Source organism: Dromaius novaehollandiae, chromosome 10 (genome assembly GCF_036370855.1).
Source record: "Dromaius novaehollandiae isolate bDroNov1 chromosome 10, bDroNov1.hap1, whole genome shotgun sequence".
NCBI classification, from domain to species: domain Eukaryota; kingdom Metazoa; phylum Chordata; class Aves; order Casuariiformes; family Dromaiidae; genus Dromaius; species Dromaius novaehollandiae.
In genome coordinates, this window is record NC_088107.1 from 9939060 (window position 1) to 9960770 (window position 21711).

Here is a 21711-nt window from a genome sequence, read left to right on the forward strand (position 1 = left end):
GCCTACATTGGTCCCAACACCTTGGTCAAGCTATGAAGTTAGTTTGACTTTTGTACTCAAGTCAAGCTAGGAGACCAGTTTTGAAACTACAGATAGGGTATACACTTAAGATGTATATTATACAGTAGTACATCCATTGCAACACTAGCTGTCAGGAAAAAGCATCGTGCTATTCTTGGCCATATTAGTTTCTTTGCAGCGCATTTCAGGTTTTTTAGAGTTGGTCTTCTATTAGATCAGCAAGCTGTCCAATCCACCAAAATAAATATTCCTGTTTTTCCATCAGATGAATAAGCTGATCCAGCTCACTGCATGTTTGCTAGACCCAAAGCAAAGGAAGGGGTGGGAACGCACTGCAGGGGATGGGGCTGTGAGAGCAGGATTACCCCTTTTACAGCACTTCTAAGGGTGCAATTTCAGTGACAGCCCACTATTACTAGCTTATGTCATGGTTGGGCTGAGAGATATTATGGATCTTTTTGCATGAGGAATTATGGACAGTTTTAAAGCAAGTCTTCTGAAGTTGAGCCAAGAACTGAGGGGAAGGGAGTCCTCCCTTCCCCCTGGAAACATCTGCTCAGTGATCTCTCGCCATTGCAGTTTGCTGGGACGGGGCACGGGAGGGCTGCTGCGCCTCTGCTGTTTTGACTCCTGCCATGCCCAAGTGCCGAGGCAGAGATGCCCCTGAGGCACAGTGCTGTGTCGTCCCAGCTTTGCCCTCGCGCGCTGATGGATGCTTACAGGAGAGAGGCATGTCTGAAGTGCAGTGATTGTAACTGCCAGCACTTGGATGTCTGTTCCCTTCTATTCCCAATGCTTGGGTTTGGATAATGGTTCTCCTAACATTTTAAGCCTGGAAGCCTATTGCTGAGAGAAGTGGTTCCACACATGTTTTTTGCTGCTTTTCTTCCCACCCTGGCCCTTCTTGGGCCAAAAAAAGCATGTGTGACAAACCAGAATGGGGAAGTCAGTCTGTGTTAAAACTAATTTGGCAAAAGATTAAGTGGTTGGTTTTCTAACTTGATTGCTTCCCTGATCTGTTTCAGTACATGGTAGCAAAAGAGAGGGAGCAGCATGGGAATAAGAAGTTTGAGAGCAAAAGCTTCTTATACTAGTTTGCCGTTCTGTGATTTTTATGGTCCAGACAGATCAGTTCAACCATCTCATCAAAGACCTTATAGACCTTACAGGCAGTCCATGTCTGTCCCTCCCGCTTCCATGCCACTCATCGCACCAGTTCTGCTGTTCGTATTCCCCTTTTTATGTGAACTGCCTGAGCTTGCAGAACCACCAGAAGACTTTTTGTGGTGCTGATGGCTGGTTTTCCATAGGGCCGAGGGAAGCAACTGGGTCAGTGAGGGGCCAGATGTGGGATGCGCTCAGAAGGGGGCAGTCACATACACTCCCCCGCAAGAAGCTGCTGCATTAGTTCAAATTCTCATATTTGGCCTAATAACGCTGTGTCAGTTTGAGGCCATCTCTTCTCCATTTTATTCTCCAAATATTAGCAACCAATGAAAGATTTTCCGCTTCCTGTGGCCTTTATTAAAGCTCTTCAGAAGAATCCCTGGCACTTCCCTTGGAGTTGTAAGTGCTCTGGAGCCTCGTGCCAGTGGCTTGGGCTTTGGCTGGTGGCTGGATCCGCTGGTTAATGAACTCGGGAGCTGGCTGAGCTGGAACTCAGTCCAGCTTTTCTTGTTTTTCTTCTGGGCATCTTTGTGCACGTTTTGCAACTTGTTTACTAAATTGAGCCAGATTTTTTTTTTTTTTTTTTTTGAAATCTACATTAGAAATTGTTATTTTGTGATTGTGTTAGCTTCTGGTCCCTTCAGCAACAGTTGTTTCAGGTAATAAGAAAATTTATAGTAAGTGGTGCTCTTGTTGAATTCTTGCACACTGCTTGGAGCTATCTGAACAGAAGTGTGGTCGGGTAGCTTTTGGAAGTAGTCTGGTAGGTCTTCTATCTGCCACTGTCTTTAGCTTTTTTAAAAAAGGGTAATACTTGCATTGTGGCACCAAATCTCTAAGCCATTGAAAAATCCTGTCCAAAGGTTTTTTGCTTTTATCATCTTTTGACTTGCATCAGGTTTCATCTTTGAAGTGGTTTGAGTCACCTAGACACAGAAAACTTGTTAGTTGATTCAAGTGGCTTAGCTGAATGCTGGGCCCAGCAGAAGAGCTGAATTCCCATGTGCGGTGTTTGCAGTCACTTCTTAAGGGGCTATCTGGAGAAAGGAGGATGGAAGTGTTCTTTCAGCCACAAGTACAGAACTTTAGCAAAATCAAATTTAGCTGCTATTTAAGGTGCATGGGAGCCTTGTATGTCAAAAGCAAAGGTCCTGTATTTGGGGCGGGGGGGGGGGGGAGTGCAGTCAAACAGCTGAAAGATGCTTAACTGCAGGTTGAAGCTGAGTAAGATGCTGTCAGAGATGTCTTTAATCTTCCTGCCAGTACATCTCCCTTGTCTTGTATCTCAAATAGTTTTTGGTCCTTAGAGTAGAGTGAACAGAAGACTAGATTGTCATTTCTGTGTTGCTATGAGCTTTGCAACCTGGAGATTTGCTATTGAGGTATCAATTTCATAGGGCTCTGGGAAATAAAAACAACCAAATGCAATAGGTGTGGGTGTGAGGGGAGATGAAACTATTTGTCTAAAAACAAAATAATGAGAAACTTGCTTTTATTTGGCCTTAAACACAACTTATGTAAAAGGGAGCCTTTTTACCCTGGTGTACTTCTCACTGTGGTTAGTCAAATTTTATAGCTTGGTAAGTGGTGAAGTATTCAAATGTCTTAAACCCTTCCCCTCTGGATTTTCATTTCTCTGCGTTTGAAACATATATTGATGTTACTTGAAATGTCTGTTTTCAGTAATGCTGTTCATCTGTCCTCTCTTTGACGTTAAAATCTATCTTTGTTTTGAGTTAAAATTGTCCATGTTTCAACCTGATTTTTTTAATGGAAGGTGTAAAACAGTAGACACAACAGTAGACACCTTGAACAAAATAATTGATACATTGAGATACTTATTCTTCAATAAGAAGAATTTGTCTTTCAAAACTCATGCAAAAAAGGGCCAGAAGATATTCAGAAAAATACATGGAAAATTAATTTAGTCTCACTGAGATGCAAATCAGCTGAGTTTGAGTGACAGATTTCAATAACTTGATCTATGAGTTAGGCCACTCGAGAATAGTTAAAAGGCTCAGAGCATCACTGGAGGAGACGGTCATTTGTGGTAAATTTATTAAGAAGGTTTATTGATCTGTACAAGCCAAAGAGAAAAATACAAATAAATCATACGGCGTTTGGAATGGACTGGAATGGCTTGGTTTTTGGATGTGAAAAATCATAAAACAGGCTTTGTGGTAAATAGTTGGGTTGTCCTTTGCTAATGATGCAGTGGCTAAATAGTAAGCTGGGACCCGTGGCTGCTATTAATTATAATTACTATACAGTAAGTAAGCATATCGCCCTGCTTGTCTTTCATTTTATAGTCCTTGTTTGCAGTATCCGGAGTGCAAGGTTCAAGAAGAGTTCGGAGTAGGTGTTCTCTCCCCTCTCCCTTGCTTCTAGTGGTACCTTAACTTCCAGCATTTTCAAAAATGACTTTTTTAACATAGGCTGTATACAGGTCATAAAATGGTGGGGCTGGAAGGGCCTGTGTGGGTTATGCAAGGCATACGTACTGCTGTATTAATATTATAGGACAGAATTTATAGGCCCCTTTTTAGGACAGGGCATTAAGTTACCTACCAGTATCTCTTCTAGAAGATCTTTTTGCTAAGCTATAGGGAACTCCAGATTTCTAAATGTAACCATTAAAGAGGGGTTTTCTTAGGCCACTACATAACAGGTTGTATGTATCAATTCCAGGTTTATAGAAGAAGGGAAAATGGCTCAAGAAACCAACCGTAGCCAAGTGCCTATGCTTTGTTCCACTGGCTGCGGATTTTATGGGAACCCTCGTACAAACGGCATGTGTTCGGTGTGCTACAAAGAACATCTTCAAAGGCAGAACAGTAATGGTAGAATTAGCCCTCCTGGTAAGTAATGCGAACGTGCTGGATTAATGCCGCTCGCTTTGGCTTCTGTTTGAACAACTGCAAGTGACGTAGTAGGGCAAGACTTGCTTGCTGACCGTGGCCAAACACTAAATACACTTGAAAGCATAGGAGCATTAACATAAACCACTGTATTCTATTTAAATATTTTACCTGATGGAATAAACTTAGATGAAATCATAATATAAGCATGCTGTAATTAATCTGCCAGTAAGTAAACCGTTGCTGATACCTTTTGTATTAATAGAGGTGTTTTGAATTCTAAGATAAAAATACAGCAAAACACTATACCAACACACCTTTTCCTGAAATTGCTGGAGCATAGAGATAACATTTAACTTGGGGAATGTTAGTCAAAGCATTTAAAATATAGGTATTTAAATACTGGAGCCTGATGCCAAAGGATTATCCCCCAAAGCTTTTTCTTAGAATTATTTCCCCTAACTTCCTATGAAAATGACTTTTTTTCCTTATTTGGCCAAATGTACTATGGTTGTTCTTCTAAAGCAGATTTGTGCAACCCATTGAAATAAGTGCCATCTTCCTACTTTCACAGTTTCCTAGGAAAGCTAGGAGGACTTTTCCCTCTTTAAAGTAATAGTAGTACTAAGAAAGAGAAACCCTTTCTGTGTGTTTTGTGTTTTTCCCCCCCCCCCCCCCCCCCGATGTTTTGAACTTCAGCATATCGTACTGGGGGAATACTGACACCAAGAAATGTCCTGTCGCACTTTGAAGACTTTCTTCCTTGACTGTAGACTTTTAATATTGAAACAGTGGCTTTCATTACATGAAACCTAGGGGGTCTCTGTTCTGCAACTTTAAGATTGATTCTAAGGTGGCATTAGGATGTTACTGTACATCTATCTTCATTTATTACCAAACCAAGACAATGCTGTCAGTGCTGCAGGTTAAGCTGAGGGGGCTGTTTATAAATGCTTTAAGTAGCAGAAAATACTCCATTAAAGCTCCTGCTCTGAAATTTTGTGGTCAGGAACTTCTTGGGGCCCAACATGATCAGAATATGGCCAAACATGATTACTTTTTTGTAAAATTATGCTTCATTATGATACAGGCTGAGATTCAATAAGGGCTGTAAGCACATGTTCAGTTCCTTTCCTGGCTGGTGATATGGGGGTGGAAGAATAATTACATTGTGTGTAACTTATGCAATCCCAGGAGGTAGCGTAACACATTTTACATTAGTGTCTTCCTTCCAGCAACTTCTGTCAGTAGTATAACTGAGTCCTTACCGGTTCAGTGCACAGAAGGCAGTGCCCAGGAAACTCAGTCAACTTTAGATTCTACATCAACTCCATCTATGCAGCAAAGGTAAACTGTCTTTGTTACTGTTTTTTGTGTTTTTACTTAAAAACAGATATCAACATGGTTAAATTAAGTATGCCCTGATTCTGCATAATTAAATTCTGGGCCCTGGATTAGGGTAATATGTAAGACTTAACTGGTGATTTTAAAGCATGGGATCTCACAGTAAGTAGTAGCTGATCTGTTAGCTACATCTTACATTCAAATGCAAATTTGTCTTTAGAACTTAGCCTCCAATAGCAGCATTGCCAGTTTCATACAGTTCTACTGAGATTTGTCTGGCTCATCTTCCAACTCCTCAACGTGCAGTTGATTGTATATTTACAAAGGGAGAGCTTTTTTCATCTTAGAAATTTGAGGTTTTTTAAAATGGCAGAAAGCTCTTGACTAGAACTCTCATAAATAAATGTATGATAATGTGGTAAGAAACCAGTTGCTTTGCAGAAAGTGGAGAGTATTAGAACAGGGAAAAGATGTCTGAATCTTAATAGAAGCTGTGCTGCTGAACTTGTTTTATCAAACAAGTCATTTTATTTCAACTGGAATATTCAAGGAGAAGTAGTGGCCTCTTTTAGATCACTCGGAGGCTCACTAAGTGCTTTCCATTTTTAAAAGTTAAGTATTTGTTTATATTGGACAATTGCTTCATTTCAGTGTAGAATGACACAACCAACAGCAACTGTAAGTGCTTTGGAATTCTTTGGAGTGAAAGATGATAGATAGTTATATAAAGTAGCTTGTAGTTGACTTTAATTCAGACTTTATTTTTAAAAATAAGAATGTAGTGTAAAGTGGGCCATAGGTAAGTAGGGTTGGATTTCATCAGTTACTGTTGACTGGTTCTGATCAGGCTGTTTCCTGCTCCTTAGCTTTTTATAAGAGGTATTAACTCATGCTCAGGTCCTGCATATGAACTGAATGCCACATGCCATGCCTGATATTGTGTTTGGTCTTTCCGTTCTGGGATTTCAAATTGAGGTGGAAAGTGGATATCTTACCCTAATATAGCCGTTATAGGCTGCGGGGGGATGGGGGCAGATTTTTTTACCCAGGTCAGTACACAGAAGTGAACCAATTGAAGTGCTTTGCCTACCCCCCGCCACCTTTGTAACATGGTAAAAAAGAAAAGGCATCTCTTTGGCCACTAGATCGCTAGCTTGATTATTTGTTACAGAAGAGAGGAGTAGGTAGGTGGTTGCTCTCAGACTTGCACTTCAAAAAGTCAAGGTTGCTTCTCCCTCCCCCCAAATAAAAGTGGGAGTTCAACTCAGGTAGTACCTCAGAGTTATGATACCTTGAGGAAACGTCTGCTAAACTGATGGTGCACTTTTGTAGGTGAGCAAAGCAGCAGTTCAAGAGCTGCATGCAACTCTTGGGAATTGAGTACCACTCCAGTGCCCTGGCTGTGTCATGGACTATTGGTAGGGCTTTGCTGGTCCAGGACCTGCTGGAAGATCCAATTTCCCAGATTCAGAGTGACTCCCTAAGGAAAGGGAGAAACAAATCGGGCAAATGGGTGGCATTACCTCTAGCTTGGGACTCAGCTTTGTCATCTCCTGCAGCAGAGCTGCTGACGAACAGTGAATGACTTGCTGGATCTCTCTTCCATAACTGTCCAGGGCGCACATCCTGTGCGTTTTCAGCTATGCTGTGATTTTAGCAGTATGGCTAATAGGGCTAGGAAGTTTGGCCATCCTTCCTTTACGTCGTGAATATCCAAGAGCTTCTGTGTACAACGGAAGATGCTTTATTACGTCCAGTGTTCTGGAAACACTGACGTGTTGCAGTTTTCTTTGTATTGCTAGAACACCAAAACTGATCCCTCTACAGTGTTATCTTGCTGATTTATGTGATAAAATTCCTTGCATATAGTACAATGCATCATTGCTTCTGTGAGGAAGGATGGCGTGCCAAACTACCCCAAAAACATTTTCCCCCCTTTTCGTAGTTGAACTGGCTTAAGGTATTCAATGCTAAGTGTTTAGCTTCTTATCAGTTCAGGTCTTCTAATGTTCTGACACACTGTAGCATTTTTTTTTAGTGGTTAGAGAAAATCTTAACTTCTGAGTGAAATTTTTTGGCCTGCTCTCTTGTCAAGACTTACTCTAATATATTTTTATAAGGAATGCTCCTTAGGACTTGGACATCTCTTGTAAGAAATCTTAACTTTTCTTTTATTCCCCCCCCCAGCCCTGTGTCAAATCAATCACTTTTAACAGAATCTGTAGCATCATCCCAACCGGATAGTACGGCTGTGGATAAAACAGTACCCGAGACAGAAGATTTGCAAGGTTGGTGCCTAGCTTTCAGAGTTGAAACTTCTATGGGTGATGTTTTTGAAACTTGACAATTCTTAATATATTCCTGTCCAACAGATGACTCTTCTCAAAAATAAATATTCTGTGAAATAAGACAGCAAAATAAGGATATACTTTGTCTTCTCTTAATACACAAACTGGAAATTTTCAACTTCATGTAGCTATAGATTTCGGTATCTGCTGTAGTATGTATGTGTTACTGGGGTTGGGAACATACAGCATAGTAAATGTATTGTTCAGGCTTTATGTCACAGCTATGACATGTAAATAGAGTTTTGAGTATCCATTAGGTTTCAGAGTAGTTGCAAGCAGCTTGGGCAAGTACCACAGCTGCGTATGAATGTGTTTGTGATAGTGTTATTGCATAGCTGTTACAGTAAAGAATTGTGTTACTCTCTAGTCTGCTTGTGGAACACCTTTCACTTACCAACTTTATTGGTACCAGGGTAGTATTCTGAACAACCAAAATGCATGTTTTGAAAGATAAAATTATTAAACTGCAAACCAGTTGTTTGCAGAAAACTACCTGGCTTTGAGTGGGTGATTTTAAATATATTGGTCCAAATTCCTTATTGCTGGCACAATGTAAAGGTTCTTTCCTCCATACGATTATCCTTTTATGTGCAGGCTTGCAGAGCTTAAAACCAAAGTGTATTTAATAGCATTTCTTAGGAAAATGCAAAAGTATCCAGATAATATACCTAATTTGCTCAGGCTTGTAATCTCTAGACATTGCAAAAGGTGCTTAAAGGTAAGTCAGTATTCCACCTCTACTTTTGCTGATACAGCTAAGACTTCATTGGGTAGAGTTCTCTGTTTTTGTAGGCTCATCTTAAACTAGGAGCTTGGTTTTTCCACAGATAATGTGTAATTCCACTTCAAGTTGCAAAATGTAGGTTCTTTAGTTGTACCTGTGGTATCCAAGTTCTGCTTTTCAGATATTCTCTGAACCTGAGCTTTCCCTTTTTATAGGGTGAAATAGAAGAGTCATTCTTTGTGGTTACTACCTGTGCTGAGTAGGGCCATCTCCTTGGTCACACAAACAGTAGTGGTAAAGCTCGGAGAAAAGGGTTTAATTGCAGTGCCCTTTTGTACCAGCCTTTGAGATGTCAATTATTAGAAGCGTGCCTCCTCTTTAAAAAATGAAATCTGTACTCTAGACAGACATTTTAATACAGGTTATCTAGCTTGTTTTCTGGAGCTGAAAGCTCTTGCTGCCTCACCTTTGACAAAGCACACAAGGCATGCTGTTAATACAGATCAATCATGTCTGTCCTTACCCAGCCTGAGAGAACAAGTGTTTAAAATGCTTGTGCTTCTTAAATTTTGTATATTTGCATAGCTGAAGTGGACTTGCAAGCTAGTTTGTTTGTTTTTTAACTTAATACCTCTGAGTATATTTTCATCCCTGTTCTGCAGTATGGGGAAACTGGGATGTTTTGCATACCCAGCTCCTGTGCAGTTACTTCCCTTGCTGGGGACCCCAGAAGTAGAAAACCTCAGTTGGCACATTAAGATTGCACTGCAGGTGAACTGATATGGACGTGGTCTGTATCGGGGAATATAAAGTCAACTTCTATAAGCTGATTTTCCTACTGCCCTGTCACTTTTTTTCCTTCTTCCTCACAGCTTCAAAAGCTTCCAGAGCTTGTTAGTCTTATTCTTCTTTTATCTAGTGCCTAAATTAGTCTCCTTGCTTACATTTGTATGCTTTTTGCTTGACTTAGCTATAAATTGAAACTCCAGGTTTGCAGCATCTAGTGTCTTTTTACTTTGAGAGGGGTGAAAGGGGGAGTGCTTTATTCCGCAGTGATCTTTGATGCTTGTACTGTGAGATGGCTTGGGCCTGTGGATAGATGTTCACCAGCGAATTTTCAGAAGAATGTCTCTTACCCATTTGGATACAGTTATGGTCCCAATTTTCTACCTCTAGAAAGTTAGTCCTTGCGGTGAAGGAGTAGGTTACTAAACTCTAAGCCTTGATTTCAAGGGTATGTTCTCATATTCCTGTTTCACAACATGGATTTAAAGGCTCAACCTATGCCAGGTGTTTAGAGTACTGCAGCTGTCGTGCTTATCGTGATCTTTTCGTTGTGCTTTAGTGATTTCTAAACTGAGAAGAACAAAGTAATTGGAGTTCTAAAGTACAACTCCTATACTCATAACTTGATGTGGCAGGGCCAGTCCCTCTTTCTGAAGAGCAATTCTGTGCTGCTCCTTAACTGAAAATGATCAGAAATTTAGTGTTTCCAGTCTTAAACTCTCTTTGCTCTGAAAGCGTAAGTTTGTAAAGAAAGCAACTTTTAAGAGATGCTAGGTGGATTTCATTGAATTGTGTTTTCAGTTAGTAGCTATGCATTGTGAAATTCATGTTCTTTTTTTCTTTGAATCACTCAGTTTGAATTGTAGGCTTCTAGCCAGAATGTAGTAAAAACATGTGAATCAAAGTTATTTAGTATTGCCTGGCTATGTACATTAAAGGGAGGGGAGAAAAAAAATAAAGTAAAAGCACTGTGGCAGTTGGTCCCAGACTGAAGAGTTTATAATACTACTTCAGTTAATGTAGGGGAGGAAAAAAAGAAAGCATCTACTTTGTTCATTTATTCATCAGTTATGTATTCTGATAAAAAATCTTGCTTCATTGGAATACCTGTTCAGGAGCAAATTGTTCTATAGTAGTTAGTCTGTTTTAGTTGTGTTTTGTAGAAGTCCCCTTAACTTAGTGTTGAACAAAAGTTACCAGGCCACAATAGCAATAAATGAAAAGTTGGCTGAATAGTATTTTTAATTATACTTTCTTAGATTATTTTTTAAAGCAGACAGATAAATGGGTCTCGAGTTGTGTGCACCCAGTCCTTTACTATTTGTTGCTCCAGACAAATTACAACTACAAAGGGATAAGCAACTCTTAACTGTTCTTTGGGTTTTATCTTCACTGGAGTTATGCATTGCATTGCAAAAGAAATAGAGGAAATTATAGAATATGTTAATAAATCCAGATTTTTATATGTAGTGGTCATGTCGTAATACTTGTAAGTATTAAACACTGCAGAAGGCCCAGGCACTAGATAGTGGCTGATAGCTTTTTAGAGTTTAATATTTTTAATATCATGAGCATAATCATTAAACATAACATAAAATGAAAGAAAAATAAAGGTAAAAATCTATCTTTTCTTATGCCTTGGAGCCTTTCTCCAGCTCATTTTGGATTGCTTCATGGACAGTTGTGCCTTTAACTCAGTGTTACAGCGCAGGTTCAGTTAGCCATTCAGGATTCCCTGTTAGCCGAGGGATGAATGGGACTGCTCCATGGCACACCTGCAAGCAAGTGAAGAGGCGCTTTACATCTCTAGGGTTAATGAGCTTAAAAACATTCAGGTTAAGATTTTTGTTCTATATTTCAGGGGTATTTTTAAAGGTAAACAAAACATTTTGGAGGGCTGTTGCCTTCCTTGGCAAATATTATGGAGCTCTTGCAACTCAAGAACATAAGGCTAAAACTGTAAACCATATTTGAATGGGTGCTCAGCTACTGAGTGATATTCAGTGATATTACTGAGTGATGTATTTCTGAATGATACTGCTGTCCAAATGAAGGCATTGTTTTTTCCACTCCCTGCTCAGGAAAACCGACAAAGTACTTGTTTTTCTTAGGAGACTTTGTCCATCAGGTGGCTTTGAAGTGTTCTGAAAGAGACACTAAGTGGCTTTATGCTGCCTCTTTAAGCCTGAAAACTACTGAGATCCAAAACAGCTTCTCTGATTTTCTTGAATACATTGCAAATTCCAATGGTCTGTGTTTTAACATTGCAGAATGCAGTCAATAATGTAATATGGTGTAGTTGTATGGTATTTGGAAAAATGACTCATCTAATTTGCATAACAAGCTAAAAGGTAAATTGCCATTCTTATCAATGATGTCTCCTGATTTTACACTTGCATAGTTTTCTTTGATTTGAAACAGTTAAATAATTCAGTCATGGCTGACAAAAACATAAAAAACAAAAAAGTATTAAAACAATTAAGTTGCTATAGAATTTTGCATAGAAAACTGGACCTAAAGTGTATGCTGTTGAACTAATAGCACCAACTTCAGTGGACCTTATCAAGACTATTTCAATAGACAGTACTGGAAAGGAGTTGATGGATACTTCAGATTTTCGTGACAGTACCAGGGACTCGAAGGCAGAGTGTGATTACGATACAAGCATAGAAAATAATGTAGAATGTCCTGATTTACTGGATGAAGGCTCCAGGGAGAGAGGAAATGTGCATGATACAGTTTTAAAACTAAATTCTTTAGGTAAGCGTATGCCCTGTCGTCTTACTTAAAATTTTACTGTGTGCATCCATACTAACATTGCATAATAACATTGTTAATTTATGTACTGAATTCTTTTTTTAACTTCCTAACTTAAGAACTTTCTGCTCAACTCCAAAGGCTGCTCATGCAGCTTAAAGTGATGTGATTCTTTTCAACTTTAGTTTCCAGTTAGTGCTGATAAGAAATAGCTTGTGTTTGTGATCTGCTACTAACATCTAATTCGTATTGGTAAATGACTTAGTTCTTTTTGTCTTTTTAATATGAATAACTTAAATACTATGGATTTAAGCAGTTGTTTTTCCTTTGCATGCTTTTTCTTTTCAGCGATTAGTTTTGTTCTCATCTTTCTTCTTTCACTTTTACCCCCTCCCCAAGTTTCTATAGGTGTAACTAGGAATAACTTTCATGTTAGTTTTGTCACCAAACATTCATCCCTTCCAGCCTCATGCTTTTCTACTACTGTTTGAGTTTCTCCTACAGAATATCAGTCAAAACTCTGGCACAACTCACAGCTTTTTTTACATTTAAGTTTATTCAAAGTGAATATTCTGTAATTTTTTCAAGAGAAGGTCCAGTATGGACACCCTTATCCTGGAATACAAATGTAACTTTTAGTTTTGGAAGTAGGCTACTTTCCTTGCAACAGTTCAGAAGCAGCTGGGGGTTGGAGGAAGATCTCTGCATCCTCTAATAGTTGCTTATAACTACTTTGACTTCTGAAGATCTTAACCTCAAGGAAAGCTTGAGCTGATGAGACTGGCAAGGGGAAAAATGTAGAAGAGGCCTTGAGTGAATAACCTGCCTTCTTAGGAATGACTGGAAACCCTCTTTGTAGGCGCTTCAAAGGATGTTTTCCTCAGTGCGTCTGAGGAGAGAATCCAATTTAAAACTTAGTTGTATTTGACTGGCCGCCTTCAAAACTGGAAATTCCTTAGGAAAAATGGAGCCAGCAGCTATTCTAAGCTGTCCAGTAAATGATACTTTGGGAGTAAGCACTGGAATCTCTTCCTCATTTCTTTTTTCCCCGAGCCCCATGTTCCCTCTCTCTTAAATGAGATAAATTGTGGTGGGTGGCAGTGTGTGCAGAGGAGATGTTTCAAGAGCTGAGTCTGCTTAGCTGAAGGCCTTGTTGGTATAGTGGCTGGATCCAAAGTCATGACTGAGGTTTTAGGCTTAGTATGGAGCACTGTTTTCTGGTTAGAGATTGGAGGCTTTCTGCTCACAGGACTTACTGCCTCTTCTGCACCCTTCTCCCCTGAGAATTTCAAGGAGTATCTGTTGTCAGTGTTTGTTCTTTGTTGATTTGGAAAACAAACAAAATAGCTAATGTAATAAGGTAAGTGGGAGTTAGAGGATAAATTCCATGTTAACAGATCATGATTTCTTAAGTAAAACTGTATGACAGATGAAGTGATTTAAAATCTAGTTATTTGACTGTATAGCTTTCATTATCATAATATCCAGACCACAGAATAGGCTTAATTTTAAAGAAGATGCCGTAGTAATTAATCATGCTTTTAAACATAGTCTCATTTGATCTGAGGGGCCTTCATTTCCGTGGTATTTGCATCCCCTTATCAGTCCTTGACTGAAGGAACTGAATCCAGTTTTCTTTTTTCAGTCCAAAGTGTCTGTGAGGACCTTATCTTTCTAATCTTCATCTGTAGACTCAATTTGAAAAATAAGGGATGAGGAGGGGAAATATCTTTCCCTGCACTGGAACTTGTAAAAGTTTGTTTGGCAACACTTTATGTAGTTAGAGGATGTTGGATGCTTTGTTTCAGCTGCTAGTTTTAGGTCAGCTGCAATAATGGAACTTCTAAAAGGGAATCAAGTGGTTCAAGAATATGTAGGTAAAGGCTTTTTGAATAAAAATAGGGGAATGTGTGTTCAGTCTTTTATGTTCACTTTTTAAATTAAGGCTTTTCCATGCAGTTGTGCTAGTGAAAGGCCAGCCTGATCTCTTGAAGTGGAAGGAATTCGGGAAAGAAGCCTTTTTAAACTGCATAGGAACTTAGTGTGAAGAGCTACTGATAAGAAACTTATTTTTTCTTTGTCCCATCTTTAACTTGAGATTGAAACTATCCCCTTGTGCCATTTTAGCTCACTTGAAAAAAGTGGCATATAGCAATATCCTAGTTTCAGTTTTAGTAGGTACAATGTGTTGATTGATTACTTCAGTGATAAGTATTGAAATGTTAGGAAGTAGTGATCTGCTGTTTAGCATTAACTGTAGCGTTTCATTCTTTTTGAGGCATGGGTATTCTTCCTAAGCTTGATCAGATGCACTTAAAAGGTGAATGTACCCTTCAGCCTTCTCCATTGAGAAGCTCTGCCTGAATAGAGGGGTAACAAACCTAAAACAGCTAGGGTAGGGCCTGAGGAGCACACAGGTGGAGAGTCAGGAGTCTTGCAACAAATCGTTGCTGTTCTGTGTTGTGCCTGCAAGGGTGCAAGGACTGAGGTGTCCTTCATCCCCCAGGTGTGTGGGTTTTTTTATTTTAATGGTCAGCTATAGTACACTGAAGTTCAAGCAGGGTTGGCACAAGCAAACAAGTAGCAAAAGCTTTTGCTTTCAGAAGGAGATCCAGGGTCTGATTTCTTCTGATCAGCTAAGAATGCACTCTGTAACACGGTGAACACTTAGTGGGCAGCCCAGGTTGTCTCTTCCAGGAAAATGAATGTTTCTTCATGCTTTTTCCTTTTAGGCTAGTTAGCAGCTTGTACTGGTACTTTGAGTGCTTCTGTTCTCCAGTCAAATGTTGAACTGGGGCTGGAGGAAAGGAAGGAGTCAGTTCAAGGATAACAGGCAGGAGCTTCCTGGAATCTGGACAAAATACAGCAACTAGGAGAGGTCGTAACGTGTCTCCTGAGAGCTCCAAGCTTGCATGGTGTTGCGTTTTACCTGGCTTTTGTATTGTGTTCGTCACAGCTAGCTTACAGATGGAGCACTGAACACTAGCACCTTTTAATCCCCCAAAGATGATTTAGTGATTGTGATATTTGATTACCAAAGAGGATTTTGAGTCAACTGGCTTCTGCACAAAAGCAAATTGAGAATCTAAAATTTGTGGTTACTACAGTAGATACAAAGTGACTTGTGGGAGCAGTGAGAGAACCTTCCCACTCAGTTCTGCAGTCGGCAGCAGCCCTTAAACATTTTTATATCTTTTTTTAGTGTGTGAGCCGTACACACAAAGTAAATATAAGTATGAATGTATTAGCCTTGTTATACAGGGAACAGTGCCAGTTTTTCCTAAATTTGGCTAATAGTTACAAAGGCTTTCTGTAAAATCTTATGTTGAGGTAACTGGATTTCGCTACAGGAGGAAATGCAAACTTGAGAGCATTAGCTGCTAAATACCGGTTCATGGCATAAAGCTTTCTTAATGAAATAATAAACACTGGAATGTCTGTTCTTTATAACACTGCAAGAATTCATTAAGTCTTACTACTTCTAATACTTATCTTGCATCTTTTAATCCTTCCAACTTTTTATACTTATCTTGAAAACCTTTGTATATTATCTTTCCACTCAGAAATGTGTCCTTTAACAGCCATTTAAAGCCACTGAACCTTTCTCTTGCAAACCTGTTAATTCTTTATAAATTTCAGGACAAAAGCTGTTGCTTATGACATAGATGGTCATTTTTAAGAATTTAATAAAGCATGTTTAACGATCTATCCTTGCTAGATTAACCTTTGATGTACTCTATCTACTTGTGCAAAATCTTTTCTTGTGTTTAGGTATTTTGCTACACCCTGATTTTGCTTGATATCAAGTTGAATGTGTTTGATAAATTCCAAACTGGCTGCTTTTCCAAGTTTACCTCTTCTTAAATTTACCAGTCTTAAAATCACAAATCATCTGTTATGGATCCACTTGTTTTAATACTTTTTTTTTTTTTTTTTGAGTTTTGTGGCTTACCAGTCTGTAAATCTTACACTGAAAACATTCGTAGTGCATGTTCTGAGAAGGTAGTATGTACAGACAAAAGTTTTTTTTTTTAATCCATTTGAAGATAGCACAGGAAAAAAACCCGAACAATTATCAAGCAGAGCAGTAGTCAGTTGGCACAGAACTTGCATGGTCCTTGCTGCATCTGATGGTATCTGCCTAATAAAAGTCCAGCCAGCTGCACAGAGATGCCTGCAGTGTGGTTGGTTTGTCCTCCCCTTCCAACAAATGTCTAGGGTTGCTGCGGTATTCCTTCCCTTCTTTAGGGCATTGGGTTTAGCTCTGCTTCCACTGATGCTCCTCCCAGCTGTAGCTTGTGTTCATTCTTTGTTGTCTTAGCTGCAAATACTTTCCTCTGCTTGCTTCTGTGCACCTTATCACTGCAAGCTTGCCCTGCTGTGATCTAGTGATAGTAGGCAGAGATTGGCCCTTAGCACATCTTGAAATGAAGTTGTTTTCCTTGCTTTCCATTTTTGTTACTGTAAGGAATGTGCAAGTACTGGAGGAAAAACTGCCACTTCCTATTTTTACCTGGGTCAGGCAAATACCACCATTATTTATTTGTATTCTTTCACACAGTCTGTAACCTGTCTCTTTCAGATGTAGGAGAATATTGAAGTAGGTTGAAAGTTCTCATAAGAAAGATATCCTTAACATGAGAGAAGTGTTTACTCTGGCTCCTTCTGGGTTTCTGGATAGTGTACTTCCTCCAGATAAGTCTGTGCATCTTTGGGTAATAGTATCTCTCCCTAGGTAGTGACTAGCCCCTTCTGGTGTACAGGAGCAGCAGCGGCAGTGGTAGAGTTTGTTCTGAAACACTGCGCTTTGTGTGTCCTCGGTATTGCTGTCTTCAGCAAAAATAATGTTGATGCAGCATTTGGAGAGAGGAGTGTTTTACTTAACTGGTCCCAGTAAAATGCAGCGCTTCTTAGAAGTGAACTTTAGGAAACTGATGAGCAACACTGGCAGGAAACACTTAACTGTTGGATGTTCTTCTTCTCCCACCCCTCCTGAATCTGGCAATGCCAAATCTTAGTCTTAAATAGTAGTTTTTGACACCCCTGGTACATAAAGGGGGACACCAAACTTACTACTTCATATTTTTTTTGTACTGGGAAGTTTGTATGAACATTCAGTGAATTCTTTTCCTTGAATTACATTAAAGGTTTAAAAGGAGGGAGCTCTAGTATTGTCATGTAGTACTAACGATTTCTAAACTGCAGTTGAGTACATACCACTTCAGAGATGAAAGTTACGGTGAAATTGAGGAGCCTGCATTTACAATATGGGCTTTAGATTGTCATATGACTTGGGCAGAAGGGGAGAAGATGACACTTTCTATTGTTCTCATTAGTTTTTTTTAATATTAGCTTCAGTGTCAGAGAATGCAGAGCCTACACCTGAAGAACAAGACAAGTCACTTGACAAGCCAAAACAGAAAAAGAATCGTTGTTTCATGTGTCGGAAGAAGGTTGGACTTACTGGTAAGAAATACTGACTTTTTTTTTCTCAATGAGAGACTTAGTCTTTGGATCCTTGAAATATTCTTTTCCTAAGGGAAAATGGGGCATAATCATCTCTTGAAATTACTTATTTGAAATAAAACTTGGCTAGAGGTGCTTTCAGCTGGCTCTTCCTAGATTTAGTTCTTTGTATGTCCTTTTGCTTTTTCAGCTTGCTTTCTCTAAGTTAAATTCTTAATTGCACGTGCTGCCCTCCAGAAGTCTGCTTAGATGAGGAGTCAGATGATAGTTTGCTGCCATTCACTAACCAGCTTTTGTATTGGTTCAGTGAAAGAGTCCAGCTGAATCCGAGTTCTGTGGAGTGTAGGTTCAAAACCAAACAAAACTAACAGCAGGTCTCCATGAATGTGTTTTGTATTAGTATATCATGTGAGAGGAAGGAATGGTCAGGTCAAATCTTTTGTAATCACTTAAAAATATATTTGTGATTCTTATGCTTTCTGCAGCAGAGGCTCTTTGGCCGTTTGACACTGGTGACTGAGACTTATTGATAATGAAACAAATTCAGAATTTAAAACAAACCTGTATAATTATGAATACTAAAATGTCTAACATTTCTGTTGACAGGATTTGAGTGTCGGTGTGGAAATGTTTACTGCGGTATGCACCGTTATTCAGATGTACACAGTTGCTCTTACAATTACAAAGCTGATGCTGCTGAGAAAATCAGAAAAGAGAATCCTGTAGTTGTTGGGGAAAAGATCCAGAAGATCTGAACTGCTGCTTCTGCTGGAATACAAAATCCTCTGACCATCTGCAGATTAAATTGACTTGAGCTTTTTTCCTTAGTCATCAGGAATGTAGAGCAGTGTATCTTGCCTAGACCTTTTAATCATGCATGTCATCAGATGAATAGATTTTGTTTTTGTTTTTTTGTTTTGAAAATGACTCTGAACATTTATTTTCATTGCAGTTTTCTGTGGCTGAAGACTTAAGTAAACTTTACAAGTATTATCCTTTAAGATGATTTTAATTTTAGTTGAGTGCAGAGGGCTTTTATAACAAACATGGAGAAAATATTGGAGGGCTGTGCTTTTCCAGGTAAAACATGCATGCGTTAACTTTGCAGTTTATTTTCTTGTTGTATATAGCTTTTCTCTGCAGCACAATTTCCTTTTTTTGATAATGCCTTGTATGGCACAACTAGTTATCAGTAACTGAATGTATTTTAATCATTATGGCTGCTTCTGTTTTTTTTTCCCCATTAACGAGAGGTTATACATGTTCGCATATTAGCTTGTTTGCACCCTCTACCTATTTATGTATGAATCATTTGTAATGAGAGTGTGTGCTGAGATTGTCTGTGTGGTTTTTTAAAAATTTGGTTTTTGTTTTTGCGTGTGTGGGGGGAAGGCTGTATGCACTTCACTGACTGCAGGTTTCATTGGGATTACATCCATCAGTCTGTCTGTACACAAATATGAAGAATGATCTGAAGTACCTGTGCTGTATTTATGTTTATCCACGTCTTAACTTTGATTAAATAAAATTTAAAAAAAAATGGGACTCCTGTGGTTGTCACTGGCATCTGTAATCTTTTTTCTGCTTTATTTTCATTGGTGGTTCCCATACGTTCAGTGCGTTCATCCAGAGACCTGATTTCAAAGCCAGCTAACTTTTATCTGCTTTCTACCTATTCACTTATAACTACTGGAGAGACCTGTTTTCTGAAACCTACCTTGCATATTGATACATGCTGCACAAAGTTTTGCCATGCTTCTGCATATGTGAATGGCACTACACATGGGGAGTGAGGTCATTTCTGTGACAGTATACTTAAGTTGAGGGGCGACCTACAGGTGAGACATTTGGCCTGTTTAAGTCACTGACTAGGCAGTGATTCCATGAACGTGATTCTGGCTTTAGGGAATAGAGCTGTGGAGTCTGTGATCCAGTATCTGCGTGACACAGCACTGCACTAACTTGTTTGAAAGTAGATGAGAGGATGGTTTCTGAGACAACTTCTCCTGTGAGATGTCCTTGCTTCTGAGGTTTGAAACCCCTTGATTTCCAAGTATGACCACCACCACCTTCCACATGCTCTTTAGTGAATCTACAGGCTTGTAAGTAATCCAGATTTGGGGGTAGGAGAGATTGTTCTCTTATTGTCTTGTGAGGATGTTCAGTCATTTTCTTTTAATCAAGTTTGCCTGTCTTGTCAGATCAGAGTCTGTGCCTCAAACATCCAGCTGTGTTGGTCATCCATGTAGCTTAAAGGTTGAGTGGCTTATGTAGTACCATGGTAACTTGAGCCAGTGTTGCTTATCACAGAACCTAACAGTACACTGAAACAAATTCCTCTCCAGATGGTACTGATCCCTCAGCTGAAAATTCACTTGGTGACTTGCTGCTGAATTTAAGCTGCTTTCAAGCATTTGTGGAATACATGCAATTGCATGGCTTGATTTAAAATGTTTAATTTTTAATCAAAGCTGGATGCATCCTTTAAAATTCTGAATGGTCTTTAAAAGCTGTGGCTGCAATTAGGAGATAAAGCACCACATTTAGCATATAAACACTATGCAGGAGAAGGCTCTTTCTCTGTCAGATAACAATGGAAAGTAATCTGCAAGACCCAGTAATTCATGAAGTATTTTGCTCTTTCAAAAATAGTTTAACCATAAATTCTAAAATGTACATCTTTTTTTATAGTAAAAGAGGGAGCAAATAACTCATTTCAGTAGTGCCCTGTTCTTATGTGTCAAAAGATCCTATATTTAAGTGTGTGCTAAACTTCCTCTTACCCTTTCATTCTCTGTGTTGTGTCTGCATCTTCTCTCTTGTGGGTGTTCCTCTGTTTGCTTTCCTCTTTCTTCCTCCTTCCCTATTCTCTAACTCTTCCCTTCTCAGTTTGACTCCTCTCTCTCTTTGGTGGTGGTCTCTCTCCTCCCCTTCCTGAAAGCTCCTTTTTCTCTCCCCTGCACCCCTCCAGTCTTTGTCATCTGACAGTGCCCCTGCTGGACCAAGCAAAAAGGAGATGCTGCAGATTTCATGATGGGGAAGAACACTTGTTTGCTTGTGCTGATATCTGTGAGACTGAAAGAGGAAATGGTATGAGAAAAGTGGGTGCCTTTAGGAATTCATGAAATCCTCTTACCATGGCCTGTTACATAGCAAGAGCTATTTTGCCTCTTGGTTATACAGTAGGAAACAAGACTGTGCCAAGAGAAAACTTGACTTGCAATGGTATTACTTGTAAGCATGGTGGCAATATGGGCAGTGAGGTTGGGTCAATGTTAGGCAATGCCTTTTTTCATACTTGAAGCAATCTAATAAACTTTCTTTGGCCTGGCTTGCGCAGATTCATCAAAGAGTTAAGGATATTGAAAGAGCATATAGTCCTTGATATACAAGCTTGCATTTAGTTTGGGAAATTCACATTTCTCTAGCAATGAGAATTGTGTATCATCTTTGTTTGCTTTGGCATTGGCTGCATCTTATCATGGTGGTTGATCTCCTTCTCAATCTGGATAATCAGTGATGCTTTATATTTTGTCATCTGCTTGGGGTTAGCAGATGAACATTTTAATTAATAGCAGCGCATTCACAGCACTGCAAAACACTTAGATAAATTTATGCTCTTTAGATGCATGGGGTGAATATGAAACATGCTTTCAAGACTTATTTTCAGTATAAGCAGGTCATATATACAATTCCTGTAACTTTGGCACAAAATCTCTTCATTGTGTTGAAAACATTTTCAACAGCCAGTGGAATGGAGTTGTATCCTAGATACTGAATTTGCCTAAAGGAAAATTTTCCAGAGTTGATGCTGTTTGAAAGGTGTTCCTACTTAAATAATACCCTGCCTAGCATGAAAAACTGTTACAGATGGATTGTTGTCAATGGTGTTGTCATCTTACACTGCACATCAGACTCTACTTCTTGCTACGTTTCTTCTAATGAGTCTTCTCTGCCAAAAAAGAAAAAAGTTGAGCAGGAAATCAGTTCTTTGGCTTGGCAGCCACAAGCATCTAACCATTTTTATTGAAAAGGCATGGTCTTTACTTTTTAGTTCTGGTTTCATGGATATTCCCTCATTGGATTCTACTTTTTCTGAATGGGTGTGTTCCAAAGGCAGGCAAAAGCCAGGGGCAAAAGCAGAAATACTCTTCCCATTCTGGTGCTGGAACCGAGGGAGGGGGAATCAATCAGAACATTATAAAACTGAAAAGCACATAAAGTACAGTTTCAGGTACAA

At 39.2% G+C, this 21711-nt stretch overlaps 1 protein-coding gene across 5 annotated transcripts in view; it reads left to right on the forward strand.

The window, feature by feature from the left end:
* Window positions 1–19016, forward strand: part of ZFAND6 (zinc finger AN1-type containing 6) — a 40873-nt gene extending 21857 nt beyond the window's left edge. For all 5 annotated transcript variants that reach the window (XM_064517257.1, XM_064517258.1, XM_064517255.1 and 2 more), the window contains 5 exons: window positions 3877–4046; window positions 5282–5393; window positions 7578–7678; window positions 17358–17471; window positions 18078–19016. In XM_064517257.1, coding sequence (XP_064373327.1) covers window positions 3896–4046; window positions 5282–5393; window positions 7578–7678; window positions 17358–17471; window positions 18078–18226 — 627 coding nt within the window. In that variant the 5' untranslated portion in view covers window positions 3877–3895 and the 3' untranslated portion in view covers window positions 18227–19016. The remainder of the gene's footprint in view (window positions 1–3876; window positions 4047–5281; window positions 5394–7577; window positions 7679–17357; window positions 17472–18077) is intronic.
* Window positions 19017–21711: the final 2695 nt, after the last annotated feature.